Source organism: Amblyomma americanum, chromosome 9, assembly GCF_052857255.1.
Source record: "Amblyomma americanum isolate KBUSLIRL-KWMA chromosome 9, ASM5285725v1, whole genome shotgun sequence".
Lineage (NCBI taxonomy): Eukaryota > Metazoa > Arthropoda > Arachnida > Ixodida > Ixodidae > Amblyomma > Amblyomma americanum.
The window spans coordinates 136035810-136062189 of record NC_135505.1 but is presented as its reverse complement, the minus strand read 5'-3'; the positions used below and the strand labels follow the sequence as shown (position 1 = coordinate 136062189).

At 45.2% G+C, this 26380-nt stretch overlaps 1 protein-coding gene across 2 annotated transcripts in view; it reads left to right on the top strand.

The window, feature by feature from the left end:
• Window positions 1-26380, top strand: part of LOC144104483 (small subunit processome component 20 homolog) — an 85536-nt gene that overhangs the window by 974 nt on the left and 58182 nt on the right. For both annotated transcript variants that reach the window (XM_077637525.1, XM_077637526.1), the window contains exons 2-18: window positions 3787-3937; window positions 4665-4726; window positions 5344-5414; window positions 6327-6515; window positions 8756-8840; window positions 10574-10633; window positions 10709-10786; window positions 11621-11767; window positions 13817-13963; window positions 17197-17334; window positions 17427-17504; window positions 20256-20422; window positions 21287-21388; window positions 22779-22985; window positions 23684-23837; window positions 24520-24597; window positions 24920-25081. In XM_077637525.1, coding sequence (XP_077493651.1) covers window positions 3787-3937; window positions 4665-4726; window positions 5344-5414; window positions 6327-6515; window positions 8756-8840; window positions 10574-10633; window positions 10709-10786; window positions 11621-11767; window positions 13817-13963; window positions 17197-17334; window positions 17427-17504; window positions 20256-20422; window positions 21287-21388; window positions 22779-22985; window positions 23684-23837; window positions 24520-24597; window positions 24920-25081 — 2076 coding nt within the window. The remainder of the gene's footprint in view (window positions 1-3786; window positions 3938-4664; window positions 4727-5343; window positions 5415-6326; window positions 6516-8755; window positions 8841-10573; window positions 10634-10708; window positions 10787-11620; window positions 11768-13816; window positions 13964-17196; window positions 17335-17426; window positions 17505-20255; window positions 20423-21286; window positions 21389-22778; window positions 22986-23683; window positions 23838-24519; window positions 24598-24919; window positions 25082-26380) is intronic.

The following is a 26380-nucleotide window of genomic DNA, read 5'->3' as shown; positions in this document are numbered from 1 at the left end:
CGCAAGAAGTAATCTAGGTCTTGAAAGTCGTGGAATGTGAGGACAATCTGTTTCTTTTGGAAGAGTGCAATAATAACGATTTATTTCCAGTCCTTGTTTTGCAAGTTCCCTAAAATTGCGTTTTTCCTAAGACTGAAGAACACTGTCCAATAATTGAAGTGCTAAAGAAATCTTAATTCATTCAAAACTGTTCGCGCAAACCTAACCTCGCTCGTGTGCAGTCATTTGCACTGTCTTAGCAGTGACTAATTTGTAGCTTGCACTTCAGTGTAAAAAAAAAAACAAATACAGAAGCTCCCAATTTTTTGCGTGTACAGTATAGCCAGCTTGAGGAACTCACTTCGCTCGGATGAAGCACTCTTTGCACTGTACGCGTGGACAGTCAGCCTTCCTATGCGGTGAAAACTCTTTTACAATGCAGGGGTGATCTTATTTTTAAGTTAAGAATAGTTTGGGGCAGTGCCGGCGTCAACTAGCCAGAGTAGATGTGTGTTCATCATCTGTGACATGCAGCCGCCGCGGTGGCTGAGTGGTTACGGCGCTCGGCTGCCAGCCCGAAAGACGCGGGTTCGATCCTGGCCGCGGCGGTCGAATTTCGATGGAGGCGAAATTCTAGGGGCCCGTGTACTGTGCGATGTCAGTGCACGTTAAAGAACCCCAGGTGGTCGAAATTTCTGGAGCCCTTCACTACGGCGTCTCTCATAGCCTTAGTCGCTTTGGGACGTTAAACCCCCATAAACCAAACCAAACCATCTGTGACATGCCTGCCCGGCAGTACGCTGTGCACCCTCTGTTTAATCCTCGACTCAAGGACTGTAGCAGACCAGACCGTGACTCCTTTCTTGAAGCAGGTCAGTGTGGAAAGTATGTGCGCATCTTAGTGGGTTTAGAAGATGCTAGGAAGGCAGCTATTATATCCACCCGCAGATCATTGTGTCTTGCTCAAGGAAACGCCTGTCGTGGAAGACAGGCGCTTTGGCTTCGCTTTATAAAAAATAAAGGAGGAGGGAAAGTGCATGCACAGTATGTAGCTAGAAAAAAGTGCATTCCGAATGGGAATTTTCTTCCCAGTGTAGTATCGTGGCGCTGCACTTCACTAGACGAAATGCACTCGCTAGAAGTGACACTAAATTTGCCTGTATGCCGTTTCTGAGGAGACTGGCAGTGGTGTGCACACTGGTGATAAGGCGAACGAAAACAAAACTGCCATTAGGCAAGTTTGACACAATGCAAATATCAGGCCAGTGAGTGCGGTACAAGGCACGGCCTCTGCTCGCACTCCTGCATGGATGCATAAGACCGGCATAGCATCGTCTCCGCTCTGCTCTTTATGTGGTGTGTGCGGGGATATCGAACATTATATTATGTACTGCCCAGAGTACAACGCGGAAAGGCATGTGATGTTCGCTTCCTTCAAGAAGACAGGAACCCGTCACAGTACAGTTCAGGACATTGTCTACCCGAGTGGAAACCAGGCATGCAGAAGGGAGGCTGCACGCCTTCTTTTAACATTTCTGCAGGACACGGATCTTGTTTCTAAATGGTGACAGCAGGAACGGACTATGGCCTACTGTGATTGAATGTGTGCGTAGATGGGGTCTTCCGGAGTGGACTACTTTATACTGTGAGTGAATGGGTGTATGGAGTGTGGCACCACAATGGCCTATGTTCTACTGTGACTGAATGTGTGCATAGATAGTGATTTCTGGAGTGGACTGTGATGTGAACTGTGTGGGTTGATTGTGTGCATAGATGGTGACTGCGGGAGAGAATGTGTGCTATTATAAGAGCCTGTGCGCTTAGCGGGGTAGATGCGGCATTGTTAATATCGAAGGGACGCTGTGGTGGAGCAATTGCCGGCAGAGAAAGCAAGGCTAACCCCACCTGTAGCATTCAACACCTCAACTCAACTCAACTCAACTCTGCGGTACAAGGCAAACACACGCAAAACCACACGAGCAAATCAGAAAACGGGTTATGTGGCTGCATGCCAGCCTCCTGTTTTCCTACAATCTGCGCTTCTTTCATGTAGCATTTCCTGATTCTGCGCTTTTTGGTGCGAAATTGGAACATTTTAAGCAGTACACAGCTCATCCTTTGTAGGGTGCATGTTTTCTTCACTAGAAAACAATTAATGAACTAGGAAATGAACCGCCGATGTGGATGTTTCGGCGAGTGCCGCCGGTTGCCGATCATCGGTCCACTATAGCGAAGCGACGGTGCTGTCGCCTGTAGGTCGATCTTGCGGCTAATTGGAACCAATTGGGACCAGTTTGGTTTTCCGACACCAATTGGATTTTCTCTCAGGACTGCAGGGGAACATTCTGCCTGGTGCCAACATTATTTGTACAAGGAAATTGAAATTATGAGAATTGCACATTGTAAGGGAAGTGAAGCCAAACAAACCACCATAAAGGCATCACATAGAAGAAATATATGCTCATTATATATCTGCAGAACACAGTTCTGTTTTCACTTATATACTCCATTAATGGAACCTTCCTGGGGGAGCCAGTGCAGCTTGTCTGTTGAGCTCAGTTATTTCATTTATTCAAGCCCGCGGTGATGGTGGAAATGATGAAAACAATTCGGCAGATAAAAGTTTCTCATATCTTTTTAACAAAAACATAAGTTTGTTGTTCTGTGTGAATAAACAGCAATATGCGGCTGTGAATTTGGCACCAATTGGAACATCGAATTGTTTTCAATGCTCAAGGCATTCCGTGTGGACAATTCAGTGGGAGCTTCCAATTGCTTGAAAGCACACAATTGTGAATTTTTTGATTGGCACCCAATTTTTTTTTCACTGCGATGCCGCCCACCTGAAACTTCTGTAACCAACTGGAATGTCCAATTGGAATCTCAAGAACCAATTGTGATTATTGAACTGGTTTTGGAAATTCCAATTGGTTCCAAGATTCCAGTTGGTGTTAGCTCTCCCAGCTGGAATTTTCAAAAGTAATAGTATAATCCAACTGATCAACCATTTGGATCACTGTGTTGAGCTAAGTCCATTTGGAACTAACTGAAGCCAATTGGTTCCAATGTTTTTTTTTTTTACTGGGTCAGGCAGTCGAAGTTATACAGCGCCCTCCACTGTGGTGTTCCTCATAGCATGAGTTGCTTTGGGACGTTAAACCTCATAAAACTAAACCTAACAGCGCTGACTTCAAGCTGATGGTTTACTCGTAAAGGTGTCCTTCATATTACCGAGAGCCGTGTTCAAACAATTATGGAACCGAGAAAACAAAAGTAAAAATGTAAGACAGGGGGTCACTGTTACAGGACCAAGTTGTGCGCGCTTATTTAAACACTAAAGAAAATATTCTTTTTCGGGCAAAGAAACCAATGGCGTGCTTACCCACCTCTCACGCAGGTTTTCTTATTTTGCGCACCCGTACAGTTTGTTTTTAGTTATTTGTTGTCATTTTCGAGTCTGGGTTTCCAATTGGAGACAGAACCATGGCATTGAATGCTCAGGTGACCCGAAATAATCGATCAAACATTACACCGTTCTGCCGGCTCTCATAAAGGGCATTTGTTTATATTTCTGCCTTTGTTCTTCCTGCTTCTGCGCCTTTTAGTCGCAGTGCAAGATAAACTCTCCCATCATTCCTTGTTATCATATAACACACTAACTTGTGTGAATTGTCATATTTAATGTCTATTTTAGTGTTAGCTCTCTTCGCCATTAAATCCTTCGCCACTTCATGCCATTAAATCCTGCCATTGAAGCTTAGTGGATATCACGTAATTCGTGTTTCCATCTTGTTTCTGCTTTTTCAGTTCCAGTCATTCTCCGAGCGGCTCTCCAACATCAACATCGATGTCATCCACCGTGTGGGTCCCCACAGGCGAGCCACTCCTTTCGAGAGTGAGACCTTCGTTGAGGAAGCTCTCAACAAATGGTCTGAACTGAACTGCACCGAAGATTTTGGCAAGCAGATTTTTCTGTTTTTAATGAGCCCTCTGCCTGAGAGGCCTCTACCTGTCCAGTTGAACAGCAGCTAGTCGTTGAGAGTTCTAGGGTTAACATCTTCTTTAGCTGTAGCTAAGTTCGATTTTTCTTCTAACTTAATCTTCATCTCTGCTATAGCGCACCTTGAAATTGTTTTACTAGATAAATTGTTTAAGTTGCCCTTTGACAAAGAGTTGAAGTTCAAGACCATTGAAATGTTTGAAATGGGCCTGCGCTTTGTTGAGGTCATTAAGTTGTCCAATATTTCATTTGGATTGTTATTGTTGTTATTATTTGGACTTGCTGCTGTGTGCTTTGTGACTGCTATGCTCTCTTAATTACTAGGGCTGAATTCTGCTTTGAGTTGTGAAGTTTTATTATGCTTACTAGTGAAACTTGCGACAGCCGCCATGATTGGCTCATGCCATTGTTCATACCAGTGATTGCTTCAGAGTTAAAAGCGGTGGTGTTAAGCTGGGCTGTTTTTGGTGAAAACCGTGCTGTATACCTGCAAGGTAGAAATAATCCCTTTGAACTTGAATCATGCAAAGATAACCGACCATATGAGAAGAAAATGCTAATCCAGTTCTTGCAACATAGTTTGTAGTTCTGTTTTTCTGCATAGTGTCACAGGAGTGCATGTCAATGAGAAGAACATTAAGTTGTGGTATTTTGTGTGTGAATGAGTTTGTGTATTTTGTTCCAGATAAACTTAGGGAAGACATTGGCCCAGAAGTTCATACTTTGCCCCAAATTGTGCTTCGAAAGGTCAGTCCTCTGCTTTTCACACATGCTTGTTTCACTGGCATGTACTATACAGGGTGATGTGTTATCGATTACGTGGTTAAAAACTTGTTCATAAAAACTTAGTTTTATTATTCTTCAGTATGTGCTAGCTTTGCTGCTGTGCCTGTTTTATAAAATGTACCAGTTTGCGTGCTTGGGACCATTGGGCCTTTTGCAGAACATCTTTATTTTGTGTATCAGAGGTGCAAAACTTACCTTCCGCTCAGTGACCTAGAACCATTGACAGTGTGACATAATGTGGAATATGCAACCAGGAAGAGCTATCGTTTTATGAATGCAGGACTGTTTCCATGTTGCATAGCAGATTTTTTTTTTCCGTCAGTAATTGACAGTATTTCTAAATAAATAAATAATAAAATTTGTCTGCACTTTTGAATGCAGAAGCATATGCTACCATCCCCTATCACTGTTTCCACTACTGTTATCTGCTGAGACAATATGGGTGACAGCATTCAGGGAATTCATTTGTGCTATTAATCCATTGAGCCGGGATCGATGGTTTAATTGTGCATACTATAGGTGTATTGGACTGGCTTTGAATGTAGCAATAACTACCATATTTTTTTTTTTTCTCACAGGATGCTTTGCTCGACATCATTAAAACACAACTGGGAAATCTTGAGAACAAGGCCCTCGACGCGGTTCTTGAGTAAGTAACATGGCTTTGCCTGAGACCACGGTGTGCAACATGTTTACGTTTGCCCGGACACTCTTTTGCTCATATGATATATATTTGGAAATGTTTAGTCAACTCAGGACAGTATCAAATTACATTAAGACAAGTTGTTAAGCTACTTCAAGATATTGCTCGAAATTGTGGATGCATGTTTTGTAGGAAATCCTTGGCTCTGCTTCCTTGAAAGCTGGTATAGTGGCAGTGTGTCTGCATTGATATTATTGGCACTTTGTGCCTCTGGTCCTAGGCTATGGGTCTGTTTTATTTCATTGCAACTTTTTATCTGAGTGGCAAGATAACAAACTTCCAGAAGAAAGTAATTTTGGCATTGACTGCTAATTAGCACATGAAAGTATGTCTCCGTTAAGGCTTTTAAGTTCGTTGTTTCTGTAGTGCAAAGAGGCCCAGAAGTTGCGAGATTGGAGACCTGGAAGACTTACTGTATTTTTTTTTTTTGCAGATGCAGAAACAAATTTTCACATCACACTAATAAAGCTGTTATGCATGTTCCTTACTTTTTCTCTGTGCTTTTAAGGAACACCGAGGACAGTGCCATGCATTTTTTTATGTGTAGTGTTTATTGCCTTAGAGCATTGAAATGGAAATGGTGTTACGAATGAAACAAGGGGAATGGTTAGCGGAAATTGATCGCTTAGCTCGTTGTGGCCAGATTGGTTTTATTTTGGCAGCCCATTGGTTGCTGAGAAAATTGGATGTCCCCCCACGCTTGGTTAATACTCATGACAAGACCAAAACGGGCCGAAAAAGGCACAGGGTGAAAAGTGGCGTTGGTTGGTGCATGATCTTGGGGCGAAAAATGATTAAAGATAAGCATTTTGAGAATTTTTTACTGTTCATTAGAGGCGTGCGCATTGGTGCTTTCAGCATCACGGTTGCCCTAGCCCGGGACCTGCAGTATGACTTCTACCCGAGCTTCCCGGAGGTGTTCCGGCTCGTCTGTGCCCACCTGGGCACGCAGGACCCTGATACGCTGGAGCGGATCTTTGTCTGCCTCTCTTACCTGTTCAAGTTCCTCTGGCGATACATGGTCAAGGACATCGACCTCATCTTCAAGTGAGCTCAGTTATTTTCAATAAATATCAGTTGTCTTAAATTTACTTACATTTATTACATGTCTTTATGTTCGAGGTTAAAAAGCAAACCACCACTGCTTCACTCTACATAGTTATTATTTCTCCTTTTCGTTGCATTCAGAGTGTGTTTTGAGGAGTTGGTGATGGTGCTTTTTTTTTTTCTTCTGAAATTAATTAAAATCTGCCAGATCACATATAACTTTTACAGCTGCTTGTTTTGTTTATTTGTAGCATGATAGTCGGTTGCTTCACTGGGGCATACTGTCACTATTCTCTTATCATTATTCTACTTTACTCAATCCACTTATTATTATTATTTTTTTAACAGCATGTCTGTGATAGTGAGAGGCTCAGTTATGTTGTGCAAGAAATGCAGTGTTTCATATTGACAGATGCGGACAGAATGATATGGAGTGTTTTTTATAGTGTGTGTGTGTGTGTGTGTGTGCACGCGTGTGCGTGTGTGTACACGTACACACACACACACAGAGACAGGGAGAGAGGATCCCGGCCACGGTTCGACTGAGGCGAAATTCTAGAGGCCCGTGTACTGTGCGATGTCAGTGCACGTTAAAGAACCCCAGGTGGTTGAAATTTCCGGAGCCCTTCACTACAGCGTCCCTCATAGCCTGAGTCGCTGTTTGGGATGTTAAACACCTATAAACCATAAGCCATATATATATATACACACACACACGTATACACGCGCGCAAGTCTTGAAAAAAGGACATGCTCTGTCCGAAATCTCGAAAAAGTCCATTAAATATTTTCATTGTTATGTTTTCTTTTCTCATTTTTTGTGGCTTCTATTTACATTCATTAATCAGCTGCCAAGAAACCATTTCTGACATACTATTTAAATGGCTCCTGATACCATCACTGACACGAACAACATAACTTAAAAATTCCCCCGCATTGCAGTAATCTCTGTGATAAATGCAGACTCCCAAATTAAGCACGTGCACAACCACTTTGACCCTCATCGTCTGGGAACGCCTGCATTTATCTCGCGCTCAGGTGCGACGATCGACATTGGTTTTCTTTTAGATTTTGTGCCACGTTCTGCCACCACCTATGTACTGCATGCCGGCGCTAATGACGTGGGAATGATGCCGACAGGGGTTGTGTTTGAGCACTATACAAGGAACTTTTCACCATCATCAAACGTGACCATCCCCAGGAGTGCTCAGTGTACGCTGCACTTTTGCTTCCGTGGACACCGAATCAACACCGGCAAGGCATCAACATGCGGGTCATTCAGCGGTATAACTGCAAAGCTTGCCACTTCAATGTGCTCTTGCAATAGCGCTGCCAGTGCAGCAGAGGCGTCCTCTGCATCAAAGAGGTAGCAGCAAAGAGGTGGCGCACAAAGCGGGCGAAATTTGGGCATGCATGGGTGGTTCTGTGCGGTTTTCGTGGCAGCTGCTTTAATCCTACACAATCTTCGTCTGTTGGAACCTATGAATTATTTCTAACTGCAGGCGACAGTCAAAAAACCTGGACGTCAAAAACATTCCTCGGAGCCAACCCGCACGACTGCATCTCGTGTGGTGCTGCCCGTGTGCCGTTTTCCGCAGCATAGTTTCTTCGCCGCAGTGGTGATGAAACTGCATCACCAGCCGCAACAAGAGTCATGCCTCCTGCAACTGTGCACGGCGTCGGCATGGGTGCAACGTTTCGCGTGCCGGTAGCCACCGAACACGGTGGTAGCCAATCGCCAATGGAGTCTAGAGTTCCAGCTCGCCCATGTCGCCATTCGCACACTGAATGTAGGCCAGCACGGGATTCTCGACATAGCATACAGAAATGCTGCCACAGCTGCGACATAACAGCCGAATTTGTATTGCATGGGTTTCTCTGGGAGTTGGGCTGCGACTGGCTCACGAAAACGTAGCAGCCAAGAAAGCGCAGAACCTGGGAACGTAACAGCGGGGTTCTATTGAGGTGTGCGTGTGTAATGCTCTCAATTTGAAACCTTTGACAAACATATGCAAATGCTTAACAGCAAACTTGTTGAGAAATTTCAGTTCGCTGATTTCTGGCAGGTTGCTTCATGTTCTGTGGCAAGGGTCGCACTTGAGTTTCGTTTGTAGATGCTCTTGCTCCTCGCAGCATTTGAGATGTTATTCAGTTTGCATTGGACGACAGCTGAGCCTCTTTTTCTCTGCGCTGTTTCTTTCTGCGGCACTTGAGATGTAAACCTCATTGTGTGCACTGCAGGTTGTACGTTCCCCTTCTTGGGTCTCAGCAGAAGAAATATGTCCGGGACTTTGCTGCCGAGAGCTTTGCCTTCCTGCTTCGCAAGGCAAGTGCAACGTAGCTCTTTCATCTCTCCAGTACGAAACAGGAACCAGTTTTCTGTTGTAACTTCAAATAGAAGGCACTCACCCGAAAGCATTATCAGGTACAGCTGGCCAAATCTTTAGCTAGCGTGCTCGATGGCGACCTTTTCTGTGGTCCTGCGCCTTAGGACGAAGCAAGGTTGCTGAAAGCTCAGTGTTAAGCACAGACTTACCAAGCCCGTGCTTAATCTTAAGCTTTCAGCGAGCTTGCTTTGTCATAAGACGCAGGAGCACAGAAAAGGCGGCCGTCGAGCACGCTAGCTAAAGATTTGGCCAGCTGTACGTACGTATTTCTGTGTTTATTTGCATTGTGAGCATAACATGCTGCGGAACTCAAAATGTCGAAATCATTGATTCATGCAGACGAGACCACAGGTCATTAAGGTGGGATGCAGCAATTAAAAGTGTTATTGTTATTTAGGCATGAAATGTAACCATATTTAGCACAGATATGTAACTTTTTATGATGATTTCAAAATTTCATTTTATTTTAAGTTAGCTGGTGTAGTTGTTTAGAAATTACAATTACCCCTCGTGTATACTGATCCCCTGGGTGTTAAATATTTAAGGAGAAAGTGCCCAAGTTTTTTATGCCAGCATGTTCACAAAGCCCTGTTCCATGCAATGAAGCTATTAGTTCTTTTTTTTCTGTGCCTAGTACTTATGGAAATAAAAGTTAAACTCCTGTGTGGATATTTACATGAAAACATTCCTTACAAAAATAACTTTACAAAAATATTGTGCGCGTACATAAAAAAAACCGAGAGCTTTATTGCACTCTTCGACGTCTCAGACTTGATGTATAAAACTCAGAATCACTCTACCATTGTTCAATTATGAATTGCCGAAGGGATGAATGAGAGCTGGGGCAGGAAAAATGAAAGATGAGAAAATCAGCCTTAAAGTTTGTTGCTTGGTTTGCTTCGTTTATCGCCTCTTTGTGTTTGCTTTTGGTGAGAGAAATGAGGCATTGCAAATAAGGGAATCTCTGGTCTCCTGATCTCAACTCTTCATGGTGATACTGAGCTGGTGGTGCTGCGTTGTTGGAAACTCGGGCAACTTGTGATGCGCCGGTGCCATCAGAAGCGTGATTTTCTCACAATTTTTGACGGCCACGCATAAAAAAAACATGGCATGTTATAAATTTGTACCGCATATCTGGGTATAATTTTTGTTGAAAGCATTTTTGTGCTGCATTTATAACTCCTTGGCAGATTGCTTGTCGTCCCTATTTTGCATGTTTTTCCGTTGTCAAGAATAGGCGTGGCATTTGATTGGCCACCGTTGCTACATTTTGTAGTCTCCGTTTTAAAGCCCATATTGCGATGTGCAGAACTGAGCACTCTTTATTATCCATTTTTGATATGTACATTGACTCAGTGGAGCAGTCTTCTGCACTAATACGATTGCTCATACTGGCTTATTCGGCTTTTCATTATCTAGCTTTTTTTGTAGCAGTAGACTGAATCCTTGGTGCTAACTTTCTTTCCCAGCACCGTTGTTATGGCACGTGCAGTCAAGGGTGAATAAAAATTGAAATTGATGATGGGTTAAATGAAGCAATGAATTTGCCGCTACAGTAATGATTCATTCTGTGAGGCCTTGAATTTTTTTTGTGCAATTTTTCTATAATTTTTTTACCTCCCTCATAACATTCTGCATTGCTTCAGTTTTGCACTCATTTTGCCTTGCTCAGGTCGCGGACAAGGATAAACTTGTAGCCATGCTGTTGGCATACCTTGAGACCAGTCCACAGGTAAGTTTGTCTCAATTCTGGTATCTTCGATTTGCTCAGCCTTCTACTTGTTTCTCACTGCGTCTTTGATTTCAGAACACTGATGGCATCGGCCGCCTGCTCTTCGAAGCCGTCAAGGGTGTGAAGGGGCAGACGCACAGTTGCATGGCCACGGTATGTTTGGGTGCACCTTCCTGTACACACATTTACGAAAGTTTACGGGAAATGAGAGCCACAGCTATGAAAAAATGTCATATTTTCTCATGTCCTCTGTTAACTGCCCAGCATTGAGACTTGCTTAGTAGTGTTTGCATAGGCTAGTGAACGTTGAAGTGGCATGCTGGGTTAGTTGGGGTGAATTTTTCTTGGAGATAAATGGTAAAAGGATCTAATGAAAAAATGCGGCCGCCGCGGTGGCTCAGTGGTTATGGTGCTCGGCTGCTGACCTGAAAGACGAGGGTTTGACAGCGACTGTCGCATTTTGATGGAGGCGAAGTGTTAAGAGGCTCGTGTACTGTGCAATGTCAATGCACGTTAAAGAACCCCAGGTGGTCAAAATTTTCGGAGCCCTCCACGACGCCGTCCCTCATAGCCTGAGTCGCTTTGGGACGTTAGACCCCATAAAACCAAACTAATGAAAGAAACGCGAAGGGAGAAAGTGCCTGTGCTTTTTCTGTGCTGGTTCATAGTGCGTGGGGAGTGTTGGTTTGTTGAGGTGCAGTGTGGATGGCGAGCGGGAATATAGAGGCGCAGCGCAGAGTTGTCTGTTTCGTTAGGTGATTACGATAGCATGAGAACCCCATGTCACCACACACACCTCGTCCTGCGCTTTCCCACCTGCAAGGTGGGAAGTGTCACCTTGCAAGTAGTAAAGTGGAGAGACGGGAATCCGCCTCTCCACTTGTATTGTATTAATGGTTGTGCGTGACAGCTCACAAACTGTTGTGCTATTGCATTCTCGCAGCCGATGGTAATTAGGTGCCCCGCAAAATTTTTTTGTTCTCCCAGGTGTTGCCCTTGGCGCTGAAGCATCTGGATGGCTCTGTGTGTAGCGCGGAGTTTTCGTGCCGAGCCCTTGGGCAAACGCTCACGGCATTGGCCGAGCACCTTGCCGGCCACCCGGAAAACTCCTCTGGTGTCTGGAGCTGTCTCAAGGTAGACGTTCTCTTTCTTTTTGATCTTCTCCATGCTGTCCATATTGTTAATTGAATTCCTGTATTTTCACTCGCTCCCACTTTGTGTCTTTTTCCCCTTATTAGTAAGTAACTTTAGTTCTTCTGCTTTTCTTGAAAAATAATCACGCTCGAGCGTGGATATATTGATTTATTGTTGATATCAAAGTCAGAACAACCCTTTGAAAATTCCGTGCAAAAGTATAGTACTGTTGTTCGTGTTCTCGAATTTGGGTTCAGCGGAACAACCAACATATCGAACGTTGTGTTGCACGGCCTAAAAGTGACGCTTGTCCTGAAGGCTACGTGGCTTTGGGCACCTGTTGGTAGCGCTAGCGCTGTGAAGCTGTTTGATGGGGTGGAACGTCGGGTGTGTTTGAGGGCGGCCTTTCGTCTCTTGTACTCATTTTCCATGCTGCATTGCTGTCGTGCAGTGAAGCCAACCTAATTAAAGCTTAACGGTGGCCCTCTCGTAACCTGTTTAGCTGCGGAAGCCTACTGTACCTTAATTGTGATGAGAGGTTATTCTGCTTATAGTGTACTGATAACAGGATTAAACATCTTATGGTAGGCAATGGTTAGTTCCAACCAAACCATCCACTGTGGCTTAGATGCATAGTTGGTTAAGCTCCGCAATGCCTAGTGAGTGGTGCACCGCCAGCGTGCTGGTGGGCGGCACATCGCTGTAAGAAACATGTTACTTGCATTGATGCAATGCAGTCTTACTTCTACATTGCAGATAAGCTTATCTACTGCCATTCTTTATGTGCCAAATTATCGGCATATCGAACTACTTTGCGATCCCCCTTCGAGTTTGATGTATCCGTGTTTGATTATATATTGCATGATATATTTGCCCTTTCTTGCTGAAACCATTCTTCTTTTAAATGTCGAGGTGTTTTGAGTCAAATTTTGCTGTCTGTTTTAGCGAGGCGATCAGTTTCTCAGCGTACTGCTAAGGAGAGCAGCTAGTGCTGAAGTTGCGGCACGCATGGGAGAACTATTTCGGACAGGTGCTTTTCACAGCTGTTAAATTTGCTGAGTTCTAGATATCGGAATGAGCAAGGGGAGTCCATGACATGCATGCCGAAACATAGATGTGCATATGAAGTCAGAAGGCTACTTATCTTTCGCTGATTAATGCGCTGAGGTGGTAAGCTTAGCTGCACTGATGTTTTTGAAACGGAATCAAATACAAATTGAGTAGCTTTGCTACCTAATTGAATACGAATAGTGCAGTGAGCATCTGAATCGAATGAAAGAACCTAATCGAATAAAAATCTAATACCTGTGTAATTATTCGCTACTCATGCCAATATTCATTCAAACAGAATAGTCATGATAAACAGTGCAACGTTAGTGGCAGTGCTATGCATCATGAAATTAAAGTTGAAGCTATCGAAAGGCACAGCACTGATTGCCATGGGGGGCAAGCAACACGAAGTCAGCATATTAATTTTATGACCGTCATTTCATATCAGCAGGAAAATTTTCTTTTACTATGCTTTTGACAACAGCGAACAACAAAAGTTGATGAGAGGTGCACGAGTTGGAGTGATAGCCTTAGACATTGGGCATGAAGGCAGGGTTTGCTATACCTGGCTGATCCCTGTCATGTTGCCCAATCTTGAAGGCTATATGTCTTGAGTATCATGAACTCTGCCACGCAAATGAAATGCGTCGCAGTACTGAACCCTTGTCCTGCAGGGACTGATCTCGGCAGCACGCTGTGCGGTATCGTAGCGGACCCTGTTATTGAAAAAGTCGTTGAAAAAACACTACTGCATGCCGTAATTGAACTTTGTGCTAATAATTTGAGAACTTGAGAATGGATTTGATTCGTTGCTAATAACCTTGAACTTGCAATATTTGATTTGCTGCGCACTTTGATCCACAAACGTGGGCTGCTTCCAATGGCACCAAGGCATGGCACCAAGACATGTTTCTTTCATTCGCGCCTGCTTGTTGCCTACAGCTTATAAAAAAAAAATTAAAATTGTGAATGCGACTGGTTTTTCTCTTCTTGTCCCAGGAGGCCATAGCAGAAGCAGTTGAAAAGCACAAAAATGCTGACACGGACTCTGTTCCGACGCACCTGGAGAATCTAGTCTCTGTGGTGAAGGTCTGGGTGCTGTTCAGGAAAGGCCTGCTGTCATGGAAGAACAGTACAGCATGCGAGGTATGTGTTTGACTGCTGGTGAAGACCTTTGCAGGATAACGTTTTCTGTTCTTGCTTGTAGTCTCAGCTTTAAGACGAGAGATCTTTGTATCTGTAGGAATGGGTCAAGACAAAGCGTCCTGAAAAAAAAAAAAGAAATTGTGTTCTTTGGAAAGATGTGAACTGTTCTCTATATTCTCTGTCAAACTGAGCTGCCTCCGTAGTGTTGCCTCTGAGGGTGTTCAGGAAGTTGAAGGTCATGTACAGAAAGCAGAATTCTTCCATGTTGTGATGTGAAGAACAAAGTGAAGAGCCATGGTTACATTTTATTTATTATTAAAGGAGGCTTTGTCTTAGGCGAAGATAAGAGAAAAATAGGTATATAAGCAAATATCAAAAACAGCGTTTAGGAATATCAAACTCCTTACCAAATATAGCAACGGGCTCATCTCCGACAACGATACGCAGCCGATCTCGGTCATATTAAACCCGAATGTATTGAATTGTTGAAAACATCCCCTTGAAAGTGCCATGCAAAAGTATAGCACTGTTGTATGCGTTTATCGAATTCCCATTCAGCGGAACATTGGTTGTATCAAACGGCGCTCCCGCAATCACTCATCGCGCACGGAGCCGGGTCGGCAGCGCAGCCTTGGACATCTGCTGGCAGCTCAAGTCACTTGTGAAGACGTGAAACCACTTGCCAAGGGCAACATGCAGTGTGGCTGTGTATAGCCTTCGGTTTGGAGCGCCTATTTTCTTTGCAACGTCGCTGTCATGCTGGGAAGCCGGCATTTCGTGCACTAGACGTGTTGAAGCTGACTTAGCTGACCCAAAAGATTGCTACGGCTCTCGCGGGACTCAAATCGCTGCTGAAGATGCAGCGGAGGTCAACTGTAGCTTAATTTTGATGAGAAATCATTTGGGTTGTACAGTAAAACCTCGTTAATTCGAACTCGAGGGGGACCGGAAAATTGTTCGAATTAAGCGGAGTTTGAATTAACGAGCGGGCGCTAAAAAAAGCGGCCATCGCGCCCGGCAGCACGGGCCGAAGCTAAAACAGGCATATCTGAGATCGTTATCTCTTACTACGCGCTACTACACATTTGCGGCGGGCGATTGCGCGAATTAAAATCATAGAGCCCGAATTTCGAAGGAAATAAAGTTAATTTGTTTATGCGGTTGGAGCTAACATCAAAATGCATTCGCGTAAGCAGCAAGCTTAATGATTAAATATGACACTATGCTTCAAAAACATGTTTATTAACAGCAGATTGGCAAAGCATATCAAAGAGAAAAATAATCGGTGATGCGCATTTGTTTTCGTTTTCTTTGCCGTGACTCGACAAGCATCGTCTGCAACTTGCCCAACAGCTCCAACGCAGCGTCCGAATTATCATCGGCGGAGAAGTAGCGCGCAGCCAGATCGAGTGCTGTCGCTGTTTCACATGCACTCGGGGGTGGCAATGGATCGTCACCTCCGTCGGACTCGTCATCGCTGTCAGCTGTGCTCGCCGCGCCGGAGTTGTGCGGCATCTGGTCACCGCAGGCCGCTTCAATAATCTCGGCATCGCTTAACGGCCCCGATGTCTCCACGCCGCTGTCAACGTCTACGAAGCTCTGGAAGTCAACACCCTCCGATAAAGCAGCGTAGGCAGGGTGCAGCGCGACGGAGTCATCACACTGAGCATCCAGCTCTGCCGTGCTGCAGGCTTCTGGGCCTTCAATGAAGCCGCACTTTCGATAACAGTTCGCGACTGTGTCCGCCTTGACAGCATTCCACGATGTTGCCAGCATGGGGCAGGCTCCGAGGAGATTGACGTCATACGATTTGCCGCTGTCCATACACACAAGAATCCGCTCTAGGGGGTGGCGCCTGTACAGTGTTTTGAGGTTTTTAATAACCCCAAGGTCCATAGGCTGCAGCACAGCTGTAGTGTTTTTCGGCAGAAATGCCAGACGGATCGCCTTCAGTCCGCTGATGTCGCAATGGGCTGAACAGTTGTCGACGAACAACAGAACATTCCTGTTCTGTGCCGCGAACTTCCTGTCGAGTGTGCGCAGCCAATCCGTGAAAATTGCTCGCGTCATCCACGACTTTCTGTTGAAAGTATAATCAACAGGGAGAGTTTTTAGCCCTTTAAAGCAGCGAGGCTTCGCTGCTTTGCCTATAACTAGCAAGCGGCACCGTTCCGTGCCAGTCGCGTTTGCGCACACCAACACCGTCACTCTTTCCTTGCTTCTCTTCCCGCCTGAACACGTGTCGCCTTTGTAACTGACGGTCTTGTTCGGCAGCAACTTAAAATAAAGCGCGGTTTCATCTGCATTGAACACATCGCTGAGCGAGTAATCGGCAAGGTAGTCCTTTAGTTGACCTGCTGCAACGGCTTGCGCCGGAGCCACCGTGGCCGGAGCATAGGCGGCGCCCGCGGTAGGGTGGCTACCCGCGTGACCGCGCGTCAGCCAAAAATAGACAAGCCAATGCTTCGACGCTCCGGCAGCGAAAACCTGCTACGGCATGCACCGGAGGGCTGGTTCGGGCACTGAAATTCACGTCTCACCTCATGCGTGCTGGCTTATTTTTTTTCTCATCATTCTGCATTTTTTTTAATTTTCAGCACATTGTATTTGCTACGAGGTGACTTCTATATGCGAGGAGCAATGCCAGCCATCGGCGCCTAGTTCGAATTAACCGACGTGGATACCGGCATATTCGAATTATCGGGAGTTTTGACCCATTGAAATACACAGGGCTTTGCCGGGACCCGGCCGTCAGTTCGAATTAACCGGAAGTTCGAATTAAGCGATTTCGAATTAACGAGGTTTTACTGTAGTGTACCTGTTGCTGGAAAGACCTCTTAAGATAGGTGGTGGTTAGTAGGAAAGCACCATCCACTTCGGCTTCAGTGCAAAGTGAGCTAGGCCTGGCATGACACCCAGCGAGTGCCACGCTGCCAGTAATTCACCAGCGGATGGCATGTTGCCTCAGGAACTGCGCCACTAGCGTGTGCACTGTATTTGTGATTCCAGGTTACAGATTAGCTTATCCACTCCATGTTTTGTACATTGAACTACATTTTCAACCCTTGTTGAGTTTGGTATATCTGGGATCGACCATATAAAAGCAAGGAGAGAGATGATGAAGGTGGGATGTGGTAAAGGAAAGGTAGTGTGCGAGTTGGGAACTGTTGCATTGACACAGTAAAAAAAAAGAGAGAGAGAGAGATTGACTTCAGTGGGTACAATACTTACAGATACTGGACTCACTGCTCCAACTTGGCGAGGCGTCCGCTGCACTTACAGCAGCAGTTCTCGAATGTGTGGCATCGCTGGTGAAAAACGGAGGCATTGGGTTGGGCCCGTCTGGACATGTCAGCAAACTTCTCGAAAAGGTGAGAACATTTCAAGCTAGTTTTTCTAATTTTTTACGCATTGTGTCTTCTGGAGATCGGGGTCTCTAGACCACTTGCCCTGTCTTCTGCAGGTGTACTCAGGTGTATTCTCGGCTGGGACCGTGTTTGACTTCACAGGACAAGTTGTTGACTGTTCAGCATTTGAGAAGGTATGTGGAAGAGACCTTCAGGTGGTGTAGGGCCTGACCTGCTGTGCAGTTGGTTTTTATTTTTGTTGCATGCCAAAGTGTTACTCCTGCCAGTGGCACATTGCTTGGGACGCTCTTGTCTTTGTCTAGATACATTTTTGCAAAGCATTTTTTTTTTCACACATTGGTAACAAAGATAGCGTTCCGTAGGTTGTTTCGTGCAGGTTGTGGACAAGGTTATGAAATTTTATGTGAATGGCATCAGGATACTGAGGTTACTGACAACGTTTATATTGATTCTAGTTTTCCTCGTGCTTGAGCTGTCCATTGAAATAGCATATATTTGTCTGCTTGCAGGATATGCTTGAATCACACAGTCAACTCACAACATGCAAACTAACATATAATCACAAGCACCATATTGCATTTGCCTTGCCGAAAGATCTTGTGCAGCTAAGAGGAGCTCTGTATCATGAGTCATTTAGCATGTACCATGTAGCTGATGAGGCTGCAATTGGAAATGATGACTGTAGAGTGAAATGACTTAAGCCCAAATTCACAAAACACGCCTCGACTTGACGCTCCACCTCCAATTCGTCGGGTGGAGCAAAAGGCTGCTTTTCCAGTTGAAGGTCCATTAGGATTCATGAACTCTCCACAACATTTACTGCGATGAGGCGCTCCTCGAGAAACATCCGTCCACCTCATCTTTCCTGAGGAAATGTGGATGGCTTGTGGAGATTAAAATAAAATGGAAAGTTCAGCTGAAAACTGCATGCTGCTACATGTAACAAGCGCATTTTTTCACATTGAGTCTTGTGAGCAACCTTCACCGGGAACTGCGATGTGCACAGCCTAGTAAAACATGTTTTGTGGGCAGTAGTGAAAAATGGCCAGAAATATCTCTGCGTCCGGCAACATTTGCTGCCGGTGATGTAGCGTCTGCGTAGGACACGACATAGGGCATTCGGGCATCGTATGAAACTTGGCGAAGCGTCTGCTCGGATTTTGTCTTATGCAGCATGTTGCAATGCTGCAGACTCCCAAGAAGCGAATGCCACTTGCGTCTTGGGAGTAAGCTGTGAGCTGCATTTATCAACGCACTTGAAAAGCCATGCCCTTCCGCAGGCCACGAATATTCTTTCTGCGGGACAAGCGAAACCACGCATTTACTTGGCATTGCTGGGTTGTATTTCGAGGTGTACGTATCCTGAGGCACACCAGGCAAGCCACTGATGTGTACAGCACAAATGCTTGTAATACTGCTTATCTGCACCTCCGGAGTCCCCCGCACAGCTTTGCGATACACCGTAAGCCGCCAGAAACATTGCCAAGTAGGTAAAGAGTGAGCTCACGATTAGCTAGCTGTGAGATGCCCTCCACAACTCGGCACGTGGTAGGCCATAACGTTACTCGTGTTTCCAGTGATGACGTGGAAATTGCCTGCACCATAGAAGCACAGTACGATGATAAGCTACAGTATTGGAGACAGCGACTGAAAATGATTGTCGTCAGCGACAGGGACATCGGGAGGCCAGCTACGTTTGGAGTCGTAAAACGACAATGTGTTGAAAACTGCAAATTCAATGGATTGAAGCCGTCGCCCAGTCGATGCTTCAGTGCATGGTTCTCTGCATGTGCATCGCATGCACTTTCATGAAAAGGTTTGTCTACGGGTAGAATGAAGTCGACACAGTGACTGATTTATGTCACTCCATGCGTACAAGTCATGTCTTGTTGATATGGGCACTGGGAATATGGAAACCATCCTCGACTCATCCAGGCTCATGTTAAAGGGACACTGAGGAGAACTCTATCATTTTTTTTTTGTTAGCAAAATCTGATAGTTCGGCATTTCATGGCTTTGTTGCCGCTTGTCCGGGCGCGAAAGATGCATTTATTTCAAAGAAATTTGGATTCGAAGATGAAAAAGTTTTTCAACAAACTCAGGGAACTCTTATGACGACACGGCAACTGTTATGACGTCTCAGAACGGAGTGACGTGATACGTGACGTAAACGCAGACTCCGTGATTTCTGACGGCTAGCGGTGCGGTGCGCAACCTTCCTTTGCCAGCCTCAGAGATTCGTGGCTTCCATGAAGTAAGGAAAATTCCTCTATGGTGGCGCCTCTTGTCCTAGGAAGTCATCACGCTTGTACTTGCGAGATTGGCCTGTGCCGGCGACACCTGTATTTTGGTTCTTGCTATTTTCTACATTACAAGAGCTTTGTTTTCAGTAAGAGTGGCGTTTTTGTGATCAGGAGCTGCTATTCTATCGATACAAGCCAACTTCAATTTCTCCTCAGTGTCCCTTTAAGGAACGTTTCCGAAGTGGAAAACAGGCCTTGTGGGCTGCTTGCAGTAGGAGTGTGAGTTGAGGCATGTTTAGGAATTTACCGGTTAGTGCTTAAAACTGAGAGATGTTGCTGAAACAGTCGTTAATGCGATAGCATTTAAAGTCTCATCAGAAAAGCAAACGTGTTGTCGGTCATAAAATTCGCCCATTGGCTGGCGAGAAGTGACGACACCAGACTGGACATGACGTCACTTCCGGTGAAGGCATCGACAGCTTCCAATGCTATCCGCATTGCCAGCACATACGGCGTTTAGGCGCCTCTGTAGATTTTTATGCTAGCTTGCTTGTGTCAGTGACTTTTTTGCACCTCATACTGTATCAGACTTGGGATAAGTGGTAGCGAGGTCTCCGATTGGACGATGGCATTGCTGGCTGCATGGTTTGCGGTAATTGGACGCTGCCCCCTCTCTTCTAGGATGTCCTCTGTCACGTGGTCCGATACTGTGCAAGCTGCAAAGACAGGACACATGCGCTGACCCTCCTCTCTGAGGTGGTCCTCCGTCGGAGGCCGATGTCTGTGACGGCTGAGAAGCTGCTGCGGGAATGGAGGCCCCTTCCCCTGTGCACCTCTGACGACACAAGGCAAGGCTGTGCTGTAGATGATTTCTTTATTGTTGATTATTGCTATGGAGGTGTGATGCTGCTACATGGTTTGCTATTGTTCTCAGCTAATTAAAGTAATCCCTATTGCAACACCTTTCTCCTACGGCCTGTGCTACACCGTGTTGTTTCTTTATTGTGGCCACAAGTCTTCAGTGATATGCTGTTGGTTAGTTTAAAATAGTCTCAACGAAGAAACAACAGGATGTCTCTTCATTGCGGTCCGGATTTCTTTATGACCACAAGCGATGCACTACTTTTTGGTCGCGGACGTAGGCAGCACTAACAGGAGCGTCAGCTTTGACAGCGTTGCACCTGATGTGTGAAACGGACTTTAGTTGGTGTTTCCATGGTTCCCATGTTATGACATGGTGACTGACATTTGCCATATTTATACTTTCTTTTCTGTTTTCTGAAGGGTGGCAGGGGCTTGTGGTTGGAGCAGGAGAAAGTTTCAGGGATGGGGGTGATTAAAAATTTTAACAAACTCGCAAGGTGGTCACCATAGTGTAATGCGAGATTCAGCAACTGCAGTTTGCGATTGGGAAACATAGTGTAATTTATTCGTTATTATTTGCTTTCTCTAGTAGAGAGTACGTGATGCCCCTGTGGTGTCTTTGTGTTTGGACTGGTCAGCGTGGCACGCTGCAGTGACATTATGCATGACATTACTGCATGCTGACCAATCTGAGTGGCGTGTTATGCCAATGCTTATGCTGTAGAATTGGAAAGCTGTAAAAGCATGGCTCAGTTCATGAGCAAACCACGGTGGTCTTTTTTGCTAAGGGGAACAAGAGAGGTGCAGCTCACGTGGTCTGAGTCTCCCCATTCTTCTCATCTTTGCAGGGAGAGTGTGGCTTCCCTTGCGGACGCTGTCCTCGAGGCCTTAGCCAAGGATGTGGCCGACCCTATGCATTGGGCCGGCCTGGTTTGTCTACCTCATCTGAGGTGAGTTGCACATTTTAAGGGAGCCACTTTTGGAGTTGGTTGACAATCTTTCACCAGACAGCTGGTGTGTTTTTAGCGACCAATGTGCAGCAGAACCACGTCGATGCTTTATAGCAGAGACCCTAAAGAAAAAAAAAATTGTGCAAAAGATAGTCAATGCATCGACAGCCTCATTGTATTCTGAAAAGCTGGGCAGTAAACTCGCATGTTTGGAGCTGTACTGTATATGAAAGGCTGCTAGAGCAAAAGAATGAGATGGCATTGTGCCTTGTGGTCTTAAGGGGAAGTGGGAGGCTATCTTTTCCCCTCTTGCTATCTCGCCCTGATAGTTTGGATAACCTATGTCCTACTACCTAGGCAGCAGCCGTTATGCAGTGTACGCCATATGTGGCAATGTATATGGCGGAAGCTTAGATATTTCGGCCTGGCCATATGCGGTGTGCTACAGTCTAAACTCGTTATAGCAAACAGGTAAAAAATTGTAAAGTAGTTCGTTGTAGTCAAAATTTGTAATGTAAAAGTTAGTCACAGAAGGGCAGTGGAAATTTGTCAGTGGAGGGATGGCAACTCTGGCTATCCTTGCTAGTGAAACGAAGATATCTTTTCCCAGGTTTTGGCGATGTTTCGAAAGCGCTGGAGGCTTTTTCCGACGCCTCAAAGAGCCTGCGCCAGTTGGTGTGGCTTTTTCACACAGCGCCGGAAGCGCGCAACAGTGAGGTTAAGCGCCAGCCAGGATGTCTTCCCCGCATCACACCCGTGTCGCGCAGAAAGCGACTTGTGTACTGCGGCGAAACCTGCCGCCTGCCATTCGGACTGACGCCGCTTGGCGCTGGGGGGTTTGATATAACTGTTTCATGGCCAACCGCATTCGATATGTAAAGTATAAATTGCATATGTTTGTTGACAAAAAGTACCCAGTGCTTGATCTAGCCAATAATTCATAATATTGGTGTTTATTATATTGAGGTTTGACTGCACAACGGAGGTGTCTTTACTAGTAATGGGGAAAAAATGCACAGTCGTCTATGGAAGCCACATGGGACTGCAGTTTCACTTTACTGCACCCTTGTTTTTACTGATATGTGAGTTTACTAAATGTGGGTGAGTTGATGGCGATCCATTATGTCGGAGCACAACAAGGCAAAACGCACGGAAACACGAAGGACAGGAAGAAAAGGCACTTTTTCCTGTCTTTCCTGTTTCTATGTGTTTTGTTTTTGTTTTGTTCCAACATAATGGGTAAAAACAACTGCGCATAGGCATCTAGCAAAATGCATTGCGTCTTTGTCCTTATTAACCAGCATATACTTTGTTCTTAGCTTTCTTTTTTTTTTGCACTGGTTTTGAAGACTAATGCTTTCACTTCACATTCGTTCTTTCATTTTTCCAGCGCGTGGGGAGACGTGGAAGAAATGGGAAAGTCTGTGGGCCGAGGTTTGCGGGAACTCGCAGATTGCCTCCTCGTGAAGACTCCACCGGCTCCATCTATCACACGGCTGTCATTCGTCTTCCTGCAAGCTGTGGCCACTGCTGCCCTGTGCAAGTTCAAAGGCGCCCTGGCGAACATCACCTGTGAGGCCCTGGTCAAATTGCTCAGGTGCGTTAAAAGGAGGCTGCATGTCACTTGAATGGGTGTTCGGATCGTGGCTTTCAAACAGAAAATTGCAAGTTCAGTCTCGGCTGAGGCAGCTTCGATGGAGGTGAAATGCAAAAAATACCATAGTACCGAGCTTTGTTGTGCATGCTACAGAACCCCAATGTGCCGAAATTAATGGCGATCTTTCCGCTGCATTGTGCGTCATAACCTTGGGTGTTGCTTGGGCACATAAAAATTCATTGTAGCCGCCGCGGTGGCTCATTGGTTATGGTGCTGAGCTGCTGACTCAAAAGACGTGCATTTGACCCCAGCCGCAGCAGTCTTATTTCGATGGAAGTGAAATGCTAGAGGCCCGTGTACTGTGTGATGTCAGTGCACGTTAAAGAACCCCAGGTGGTCGAAATTATTCGAAACCCTGCACTGTGGCTTCCCTCATAGTCTGAGTCGCTCTGGGATATTAAACCCCATAAACCAAAACCCATAAATTGACTAGTTTGTTAGTCAATCCTGCCTTTCGCTTCATTTCCATTAGCTCTTTCTAGCCACGGTCTATCTGGTCTGAACAAGCATTTGTGCTTCTTTGCGAGTAAAATTTTTAGCTGTCTTGTATCGTGGCTGAAAAAGGGTTCCCTGGTATCCGTGCCCGGGGAAAAAAAGTGCTGATAATGTGTCTCTGTTGTGTTTCTTGTTGTGTGTAGAAGCTCCCCAGGCAATGTCTGCCTGCTGAAGGCAGCGGACATTTACCTGACCCACACAACCAAGTCTTCGATGCCTGCAGAATGGCAGCCTGAAGATATGCTGAGATCGTTCTATGGGGTACTTGAACGCAACCTTGCGTCACCACATAGTGTGGTAAGTTTTTGCATCAACCTTTGTTCTGTGAGTGCGTGCATACGTGTGCCTTACTGCATATTTTTGTAGTTATTGCTAATAGGGTGAAACACTCGTATAGCAAAACAAAAAGAAGTGGCAGTTCTTTAGCTGCTGTCATTGTGTTTGTAGACATTGTAGGATACGCAGATGGCAGAGAAATTTACCTACACTTTATTACCTTATGGCCATTGTTTCATTACGTTTTTCACTAGCAGTGGCTTCGTGGATTTGAAATGGGTTGCTTTCTGGGAGTTGTGGATGAACACTTGTTTTGGTTGCTGCAAAGGCTTATGCTTTGTGACTTTTAATGGATGTGCCTCCGTGGACGTTGCGCAATATAGTCGTAGATTTTAACGGCTTTATATGGGTTTTGAACTCATTCACTGCGTCGTGGGTCACGTCATTTATTCATGCTGTGCGGCCACGAATACTGGGTCACGTGATGAAGCCATGGGTCAAATTTTATTGTAAGGTCTATCAAGGAGGACCTCACAATAAGATCTGTCCCATGGCTTCATTGTGTGAGCTAGTATTCATGGCCGCACAGCACGAATAAATGACGGGACCACACGGTGACATAGGACGCAGTGAATGTGTAAAAGAAATAGTGGAAATGTTAAGTTGGGCAAGTGCAACTAAGACGCTTCCTTCTGCACTCTAGGTTAGACTGCTGTCCTTGCGGGTCTTGTCAGCATTCAAACCTGAGGCTGCTTCCGAAGTTCGAGGAAAGGATGAAATGGTGAGTACTGCTTTTGGGAAGCTTCAGTTTTGGCAGCGATGGGCGCATTTCTACTGGGGTGAAGAACATGCGAGTCATCCCGCATGCCTGTGGTGTGACCTACGTATTTGTGGGGTGACATGTGCGTTTTGCAGGGTGAAGCGCACATGCTCATGCAGTGACAGGTGCATGTTCATGGGTTGATGCGTGCATGGTAGCATCCGTGGTTTGAGTTTACAATGCACGACAGAATTTTGTGCGCGTTACATTGTAGTGCGTACTCGCGGCAGTGTGTACATGCACTGCACTACACAATTATTATTATTATTATTATTTTTTTCAGCAAGGGGAGTTTGCTTCGGCGTGCTATGTGTTTGACGTGTGCCTCTCGGCGGAGGTCGTGCCCCTGACAGTGCAGGACTACCGTGCGAGACTGAAGCTGCTTCAGGCCCTGAATTCTGAGCAGCTGTCAGCTTCTGGTGTGTCTCTGGGTGCTTATTCAATGGTGAGTGTCCCGAACTACAGTTACTGACCGATTTTCGGGACTCGGCAAGACCCGAAAAATGGTCTAAAGAAACAAGCAGCCAGAGAAATCTGCGAACCTAAAAAAAAAAAATCGCATTGCTGTGAAAAGCTGGCTTAAAAAATTGTGGATTTTGCCGTTTTCCATGTTACGCTTGTGTGCGACAATAGTAGCTTGCATTTCAGCCAGAGTCGGGCTTATGTCATGTCCGCGCCGCACTTGTGCCGCAGTGCGCACTCCTGGCCACCCGGTGCATGTTGCATGGTTTGAAGACGGAGCAATGCAACCCACTAGAAGAAGCAAGATGCCATGCAGACACATGGCACCTGAAGAAATGCCTGATTAAATGAATCATGACTGACTGTAGAGCGAAGCAGTGTGTAGTTAGCAATACAGTGGGATTAGTCTCTAAATAAAGTGTTTAAAGGAAAGGTGCTCTTCAGGCATGCATGGAATATGTAGGTGTTCAGGGAACCCCAATAAGCACTCCAATGATCCCCTGGGTTCTACAGAACCCTGTTTTGGAACTCCTTCCTTTGGAGAACAAAGGGGATTTCAAGAGGGTAAGCTTAGCAGAGGGCGGCAGCATGTCAAATGGGTGGAGGAGTTTAGAAAAGGGGTGGGGATAAGGTGGACGCAGATGGCACTGGACAGGGTTAAGGCGGGACACTGGTCTCTGGGATCAAAAAATGACCCAAAAATCAATTTAAAAAAAATGACATTTTTGGACCCTATAGCTATTATTCTTCAACTCTACCAATTTTAATTCTCCTCCAGGAAATTTGTATTTTGACCATAATATTAAATTGAGATCACTGTGTGGGCTGAATTTGTGTAGGAGCAGGCGATTTAACACCATGAAAATTTTGGACACCTGGCTGTCTTAGTACGTCAATACCTGAACGTCTAGGACAGATAGACATGTCATATTGTTTGCTAATTGAAGCTGAAGGCACAATGTATGCAATAATCGAAGCACAATTGTTGAATCGCGCTTCAGGAATTTATAATTTTGCAAAGTTTATCTATGCATGATATTCACACTTTGAATGCTGCTATTCTAAGTGCTGTAAAATACTAATAAGAGTAAACTGAAAAAACTGCTGTGATTATTGCACTCTTTACTCACCATATTGTGTAGCCATGGGTTAAAAATTATTTTTTATTGAGCCATTTTTTCCGTACCGAGGTACTAATAAATTACTAATTAAAATTAATTATCTTAGGAACCAGCAGACGTGTTTAAAAAGCAGTTTCATATTAGAAATCAGTAAAAAAAAC